At 36.5% G+C, this 8,950-nt stretch overlaps 1 protein-coding gene across 1 annotated transcript in view; it reads left to right on the top strand.

Moving 5' to 3' along the window:
• LOC107702380 (bifunctional heparan sulfate N-deacetylase/N-sulfotransferase 4-like) overlaps positions 1-8,950 on the top strand; it is a 67,463-nt gene that overhangs the window by 36,659 nt on the left and 21,854 nt on the right. The window contains exons 5-6 of the mRNA XM_016504681.1: positions 1,903-2,088; positions 6,905-7,033. Coding sequence (XP_016360167.1) covers positions 1,903-2,088; positions 6,905-7,033 — 315 coding nt within the window. The remainder of the gene's footprint in view (positions 1-1,902; positions 2,089-6,904; positions 7,034-8,950) is intronic.

The following is an 8,950-nucleotide window of genomic DNA, read 5'->3' as shown; positions in this document are numbered from 1 at the left end:
TGTATAAATCTCAATTTCCAAAAATTTACCCTTATGACTGGTTTTGTGGTCCAGGGTCACAAATGATTCACAGATGCAAACCTCTGCTCATGGCTTGAAGTCTCTGGTGGTATGTTTTTATAGCAAAATATTTAATTTAAACAGTGCTGATCATCATTTTTGTTTTTAACTCTAGTATTCTAGTTTTGTTTTTTGTTTTTTTTTTGTATTTAGTGTAAATGTATCATTTCAAGTTTAATTATGTTTTAATCACTTTAAACATGATTTGTTTATTCAAAAAACTTGCAGACCCAGACTTTCAATCTTAAAATATGTATCATAAAAATAATTTGTTTATAATTAATAATCTAAACAAAAAGTAAAATAATTCTAAACCGTGTAACCGTTTATTGTGTGAAAATTAACAGACAACAGAGAAATACTTTTGTGATTACAAAGCATGCTACAGTTTTAAAGTAGCGTCCAATACTGGTGAATCTAGAGAAGACAGCTTTGATTTGCCTTTATTGGTTTGGGGGTTTGATTAAATCAGAGAGCTGTGCAGCTAAGCTAACAGACGAGTGTACATGAGAGAATGGAGAATGTGGCGGTTGTGTGTGTGTGTGTGTGTGTGTGTACACGTGCACATTCTCTGGAGGGAAATACCATGGATTACTGGATCTTCACGATATGGAAGTTAAATCTGAGAATTCACCTCAAAATACAGTTATCGACTCAGCTGTTCTTTAGATGTCTGTTATCTCACCTATCTGATTTTAATTAGTTAGCCCAGAGAAATTTAAAAATGAAAATGGATTTTTTTATAAAGATCATAAAGCCTCGAATCAATAGCTCTGAGGTAGCTCTGTGTAACTCTGAAGATAAGTGTGAATGAGCGCACCAGCTATAAAAATGTGTGTGCGTCTGTGTCTGGAAAATGGGATTTTTGGTAATTTTGTCTATACTCAAGCACTCAGCAAATAAATTAACTCAGTACTAATTGAGTACTAAATGTTAGTCTATATGCATCACAGTGTGTTCTAACCAGGCGTGACATGCAACAAGCTTTTTCTTCAGTGCAAAAAAGGTTTTGTGACATAACCAGGCACAATCATGAAAAGCAACAATCGATAGCACATATTACAATGATTTCTGATGTATCGTGTGACACTAAAGACTGGAGTCATGAAAATTCAGCTTTGCCATCATTAAAATAAATAGATTAAAAAATAGAAAACAGTTGTTTTAAATTGTACTAATTTACAATATTGTTGTTTTTACTGTATTTGCTGAAAATTGATGACTAATTTTCCAGTTCATGGAAAATTAGAAAAAATGTGAAATGTCCTGGAAAATCTTGTTGTCCTGGAAAATTACTTGTTTTTCTATAACCAAGAACAAACATTCACTGGCCCGAAACAATTAATGTTAGTAGTGGAAAACATTACATTTAGGGATGCCGATTTTCAAATAGTTTTATTTTCAGATGGTTAAATGAAATAGTTAAATGGTTTTAATATTTTTTTGCTATGGTATTGAAATAGGTTCCAAAAATCATTTGTCGTATTGTATATTTAAAGACTCATATTAAAGATATGATTTTAAAGTAAAGTCATGGCCATAAACTGTGCATCTTTTAAAGACTTTTGGAAAGAGGAAGATATTACTTAAGGACATGATCCTTGTCTTTTATTCCTGTCATAATTAAATTGAACTTGTCCTTGAAAAGTCCTTGAAGTCCTGGAAAATGATCACTGAAAAAGAGTATGTGATTGGTGTTAAATGTTTTGAAGTTGTAAGCCATCCACTTCAGTACTTGATTACTTGTGTATGTGTGTTTATGAAACATTGTAATATGCTTGCGTATGTGCATGACATTCAGCTATGAAGTATATTTATTTGTGTGTGTATTTCTCATTACAGGAGCATGGTATTCCAGTAGATCTGGGATATGCCGTGGCACCTCATCATTCTGGTGTATATCCAGTCCATATTCAGCTGTATGAGGCTTGGAAGAAAGCATGGGGGATACGAGTGACCAGTACTGAGGAATACCCACACCTCAAACCTGCACGCCACCGCAAGGGATTCATTCATAACGACATCAGGGTATGGCTCAATACATCTTTACACCGTACAAAAATCTTGTGTGGTATATGACAAAAGTTTTTCGATTTTTTCATGTGGAATAAAATGCATTTTTCCTGGGATCAGTATCACTGGAAACAATATATCATGCACTTGAAAGTCTATTATCACAGAATATTAATATTAGAAAGTGTAATAAAATGTAATATTTGATTTCATCCACAGGCAGTGTCGTACAAGATCCTTCCTCAATGCCTGATTAAAAATGTAGTGTGTTATTATAATATTTTGTTCTGACTAACCGAACGAACTTTTCTTAACCCATTAGTGCTATGCAAGCAGGCTAAGCTGTCAATAACAAACTTACTTAACATACACAAAATCAATGAATGTGGACGGGACGCATCTCATGCTTTGCAGGAGGTTGTATAGATTTGCCACTGGTTGCTACACAGGTAGTGTCATGAAAATGCAATGAGACTTACCTGCAAGAGACTGCCAAATACAAGCAACAGCTAGCATAGCAAATCAATAAAACACACACACACTCCAAAAGAATTAATGATGACACACTGGGACTGAGATGAAATAGCCAATAGTGCATTCACCACAGCCAAATCTGGTACACACGCACAGATTTTGACTAGATGTCCCCAGCCGCAGCTTTGAATCAGTTTTTTAAATAGCTTTTTGCTGTCTCTGTCCCTCATTTCTGGTTAAAGGCTCGATGATTATCTGAAGATTTCATTTAAAGGGATAGCTCACCCTGAAATGAAAGTTCTGACATCATTTACTCACCTTTATGTAATGTCTAAACCCAGATGGCTTTCTTTCCTATGTGGAACACAAATAGACATGTTAAGAAGAATGTTTGGGACTGATAACCTCAGTAACTGTTCAATTTAATTTCACTTTCAAAATTTCATTTTTTTTTTTTTTTGTGGCATTCTCATTACTATCTCATTTTGTGTTCCACAAAAGAAAGTCATAGAAAGAGTAAATATTTTTTTCTGTATTTTCTTCTTTTTTATTATTATTTATGTCTTGTTTTCCAGTTCCTTTAATCAAGATAAATTTAGAAGTAGGGCCTATAATTTTGTAATAACACCTAATCATATATGACAATATGTCTTGAATTAAAGTGCCCCTATTATGGGTTATGAAAGGTTCATATTTGGGTTTTGGGAGTCCCCAACAACAGGTTGACATGCATGCAAGGTCAAAAAACACTTTCATTGTCTTATAATATGCATTTATTTTTACCTTACTTGCTCAACGACTCCCAAACGATTCGTTTAACAATTCATTTTTCCTCCTTTGCGTGACGCTATTCTGCGGTGATTGGTCCGATTGGTCTCATTTTCATTGCATCTCGCCTGTAATGCCTGATAAAGTAGCGTTTGTGAGCGCAGTGCTGCTTTGTGACAGCATTACCGGGGAAACCGCTATTTTATGCTCCAAAAGCGGCACCTAGTGGCAAAAAATGAATTTGCATTTTCATTCAGACCAACAGGAAAAGATCAACAAGTGTGCTGTCAATATGCTAATGTTTCATGTTGACATCAACATGAAACGGCTTGGGATTCGTTTTAAAAACGACTCGTTTTAATGATTCAGAGTCGACTCTCTCTTTTGAGAGACAATAACTTTATACACGGTGCACTTTCAGATTTAAAACTTTGCAGGATGTTTTCATTCACCTAGAGCTGTGTTACGTACTGCATGAAAGGTCAAAAATCCATAATAGGGGCACTTTAATTTTATTTTTCGTACCCAATTGCCAAATTGTTTTTGTTGAGGTCAAAGCATAAACCTAACTAAATCTTGTTAGATTTATGCTTGCAATAAGAAAAAGCAATTTGCCAACTTTTTATCTTTTATGCAATTTTAGTGAATTGGATTGTTTTAAGTTTAGATATTTTACTGAAAAAAATACTAATTAAGAAAATGAGTTTTTGAAGTGCAGTGCAACTCTCGTGAAACAGCAGGAATTAATGTACCCTTTATTTGGTCTTATGAATACTTGTGCCTTGTTTTTGCAGTTCAGACAAACAAATTAGAGTACTCTCTTTTGTTAGAGCATCAGCACACTACAACATGTCTCTTTTTGTTCTTTCTAGTGAATTAGAGATCTGTCATATTCTCTTATTCACAATACAAAAGAACAAATGTTGGCAGGCCTAGTCAAGTCAGTTTTGTTTTTACATGCAATTTAGATGTCATCTTCATCATCTCTAGCTTTTTAAGAGCGTTTTGAATCTCGCTAAAGACAGATGTTTTGCAGCAGGTGTTTGTGAGCCCAAATCTGGCTTTTTTTATTTAGTGCATGCACCAAAACAGGTTTCGGATCAGTTGTTCGGACACCTGCGGCCTAACTACTGGCCTGCTCGGTGCAAGCATGACAGGTCTCAGATCAGAGATCCAGAGTGCTGAATCCTGATGAGTATGGATCTGTGGAGCTATGAAGCATGTCAGACTGTTACAGTTTGATCTGGCTCCGCAATACAGAAAGTCGACATCACCCCATAGAATTGACTGCTCCTTTCACAAACCACCACAATAATATACTGACAGGGCAGGTTACATTCAATGAGAAGAAAGAAGAGGGAAGGTGGGTGGAAGGACGCATGAATAGAGTCCCATAAATTCTCCAGGCGTGCTGGTTGGACAGGAAGTTTAGTGTGTTTGCACTAGAATTGAATTTTAGGAGATGGAGATCCATATGGAGATTAAAATATTAAATCAAGACCTCATGCATGCAATACAATTGTTCTGTGCCCGTCAAGTGTATGCATCTAGTTTCAGAGTTTAGTTGAACACGTGTGCCACACAATAAAACAGAGACAAATGTTAAAGTGGGAAAGGTAATTAAGTTTAAGGTAGATGGAAAGATTGGAGAGAGTCCCAAAGATCTGTTCCAGCTCAATAAAGCAGTCCGAAAACAAGCACATGGGTGATGGAAACTCTTATCAGTGCATTAGAGCCCAGTGTGTTTGTGGGTGTGTTAATGTAATAGATTTTGCTGTTTTAGCAGTTTGCTGGAGGAGCCTAGCTGCCTCGCTGATTTACACACCGTTACAGTGTTGAGAAATTTACTCTGTTGGTCCTTTATAAATGTACTAGCATCTCTCAACCTGCCTCTCTCTGTCCGTCATACACAGAGCAAGTATGTTGGACATACACTATACTGTTCAGAAGTTTGGGGTCGGTAAGATTTAAAAAAAATAATAATAATGTTTTTGAAAGTCTCTTATGCTCACAAAGGCTGCATTTATTTGATCAAAATATAGTAAAAACAGAAATATTGTCAAATATCATTACAATTTAAAATAACCATTTTCTATTTTAATATATTTTTTAAAATAATTTATTTCTGTGATGCAAAGCTGAACCTTCAGCATCATTGCTCCAGTCTTCAGTGTCACATGATTCTTCAGAAATCATTCTAATATGCTGATTACATTTCTTATGATTTTCAGTGTTGAAAACAGTTGTGCTGCTTTAAATTTTTTGGAAACTGCTGCATTTTTAGGCAATTTAATGTGTCCTTGCTAAATAAACATATTAATTTTTCTTAAAAATATTATTGACCCCATACTGAATGGTAGTGTATATATTTCATTTGGTTAACAGAAAGTTGTGTTCTTGTTTATGCTTTATGTATGAACTTTGTCTCAGATGTTAAATTACCCTTAAAATTGCTTAAATAAACAAAATATAAATAGAACAAGTGATAGTGTACAGTATTAGTATACAGCTATAAAATGCTGGCTATGGTTGGCATAGCTCAGATTTTTTTTTTTCTTGGACGAATCTGATGAGAAATGTTCAAGAAGTTCAAAAATGCAAAAATCTCCTCTCAACTTAATCTCAAAAGTTGAGATATTAAAGGAAACGTTAATTAAAAATGAAACCCTTCATGTTTAGTCACCTTCATGTTCCAAGCCATATTTATTTTCTTTCTTCATCAGAATACAGAAGGAGGAATTCTGAGGAATGTATTGGTCTGTCTTCTCTACAGTTTCACTGAATGGCAACTGGCAACTTTCAAAGCCTCAAAAAAGGACAAAATTTGCATAAAAGTACTCTAGTTTTCTAGGAAAGTTTTCTTGTAAATTATAACTTAGATTTCAATCTGTTCTTCACACAAAGCTATTTCATAACTTCAGAATATTTCGAATATAAAACAATGAATTTCATAGACTACTTTTATGATATTTGTGTATCGTTATATTGAAACCTGAAAGCCTCAGTCCACATTTGTTGTAATTACATTGAAAAGAGTGGCTGTTTTGTCAAAATACAGGTATATAATGTGTTTTTCTGTGACTGGACGAGAGAGCTAGAGAAAAAGAGAGAAAAGGAGACAGCAGTTTTTCTGTTGTTGTCAAGCAGTAATTTTGTCACATTGAGTCACAGTATATTTTTTATTCTCTTTCTCTTTTCTTCTTGTCTGTCTTTGCCTGTTTGCCACATATTTTATTGAAGCATGCAGCTTTTTCCCACTGAGAAATGATCCTGTTTTCTTTGACTGATTTAGACAGAAAGCGAATGGATGAATATATATGAACTTGTTTCCACGCAACGCCGGGAATACATATACAGTGATATGAGACCTAATAAAATGTCATGTGTAGAACTGAAACTGGCAGTATTACGTGATGAACGACAGAGGTTTATTAATCCACCATTAGAAGGTTCATAATGAGGTTTCATTAGCAAATATTAAGTTTAGTTTGCACTGTACTGACCGCAAATCTTTGTTGTCCTAAACTGTGTGTGTGTGTGTGTGTGTGTGTATGTGTGTGTGTGTGTGTGTGTGTGTGTGTGTGAGCAGGTGCTGCCCCGTCAGACATGCGGCTTATTCACACACACCATCTTCTATAAAGAGTATCCAGGAGGCCCTAAAGAACTGGACAAAAGCATACGAGGAGGAGAGCTGTTTCTGACCGTCCTGCTTAACCCTGTGAGTGTAAATCACACAGACGCTCACACACTGCTACTCCCTGTCGTCTCTGCTCAATTCATTCTATCAGCCTGTTGTATTGTTTTTCTCTGTCTTATTCTGTCCTCATGCCCCCCTCCCATCTCTCTATGGGTGTCCATGTTAGTGTTGCTTATAGATTTGTTCTCCCAGCATGAATCACTGTTCTTATGTTGAAACTCTGCTCTGCTTGAATCAGAAGCGAAATGAAAAACAAGAGCGTGTGTACATCGTATATGTGTGCTGTGTGTTTCTACATTAATTCAGTGCTCCTTAACTAGTGGGTTGCGGCCCAAAATGGAGTCACAGGACTATCCTGATAGGGTCATGGACTGCAGGGGAAAAAAATGCATATAACAGTACATAGTTTGTATAGAAAAAAAGAGGTTATTCAATTTTAAAAGGGAAAAATGCTTCCCACGTATTTTGCTATGGATGTCAAAGGTGGTGCATCCTATTTTGGCCCAAATCGGCGTGTTGCTGTGTTGAGTCCATTGTTGTCTATTACAAGTCATTTTTGTAAAAGAAATAAAGCTGAAGTTAAATAAAAAATAAATGACAAATTTCAATAAAAATTAGAAATGTTCTAACTAACTGAAATAATCTAAAGGAATAGTTTTCCTTTCCTTTTCCAAAAATGACAATTTGCTGTTAATTCACCCTCAGGCCATCCATGATGTAGTTGACTTTATTTCTTGAGTAGAAGAGTAAAGAAGATTTTTAGCTGAAATCGTGCTCCTTGGTGATTTAAAAAATCAGCGGCTGCAACACAAAATTAATCCCTGTGGCTCCTGACGATATATTGAGGTTTTATGAAGTGAAATGATCGGTCTGTGCAAGAAACTGAACATTATCTACAACATTTTTGGTGGACTTGAACCAGTTCACCAAATCAGACTGAACCGCCTGAAACAGTTTGCCAAATGAAAAGGCATTTTATGGTTTTTCATTGTTTCTGTAATAGGGTAAGTTGATGAAGACAAATTGGGTTCCCACTGGTCCTTGAAATCCCTGAAAATTTGTTAATCTGAAAGAAAAATGTCCAGGCCCTGGAAAGTTTTTGAAAAGAAACATACATAGATAAAGGTCCTTGAAAGTGCTTAAATTTATTTTGTGCAAGAACCGTGCAATATGTTTGTGCAATATGGAAAAGAATTCCATATTATTCCCTCTGGTCCGCTAATGTGTTATTTCGCCAACACTTCGTGGCCTATGCATGCTAGCTTGCTTGATTTACGTTAGTTACACGCATTTACGCGTTACGTTAAAGGGGTCATATGATGCGATTTCAATTTTTCTTTTCTCTTTGGAGTGTTACAAGCTCTTGGTGCATAAAGAAGATCTGTAAAGTTGCAAAGACTAAAGTCTCAAATCCAAAGAGATATTCTTTATAAAAGTTCAGAGTCAGCCACACCTACCTAAAACGGCTCGTTCTAACACGCCCCCACGTCTACGTCACGATGTGGGAAGATTTGCATAACGCCGCCCAAATGTTCACGCAAAGAAAGAAGGCGTAACTTTTATTCTCGCTGTAGTATTGTTGTTGCCGCCGCCATCGTCGTCGTGAAGGCGCTGTGTGTTTCGTTGTGAAAGCGAAACTACTTTGTTTGGCCTTCCAAAAGAGGACGATATCTGCTTCGTCATGCCTGGAGCTGATCCGTGCTGGTTGCTGAGGAAATACAACAACTTTGCGTTGTGGATCACCGGATCGGCTTTCACCATGGACGAAGTCCAGCCCGGGGTCATCACATGTGGTTGCCGCAAACCCTCCGGCCGCTCCTTCGTCGAATTCCCTGGCCGTGCCGTTCTCAAGCCCGCCGCCTCTGCTCACTCTAGCCCTCCGGCAATTCCTCAATCTAGCCCCCGACCTCTGCTCACTCTAGGCCACCGTGTGTGATG

Source organism: Sinocyclocheilus anshuiensis, unplaced genomic scaffold, assembly GCF_001515605.1.
Source record: "Sinocyclocheilus anshuiensis isolate Anshui unplaced genomic scaffold, SAMN03320099.WGS_v1.1 scaffold86, whole genome shotgun sequence".
Classification (NCBI taxonomy): Eukaryota; Metazoa; Chordata; class Actinopteri; order Cypriniformes; family Cyprinidae; genus Sinocyclocheilus; species Sinocyclocheilus anshuiensis.
The sequence above is the reverse complement of the archived record's forward strand: the minus strand, read 5'-3'. Positions and strand labels throughout refer to the sequence as shown.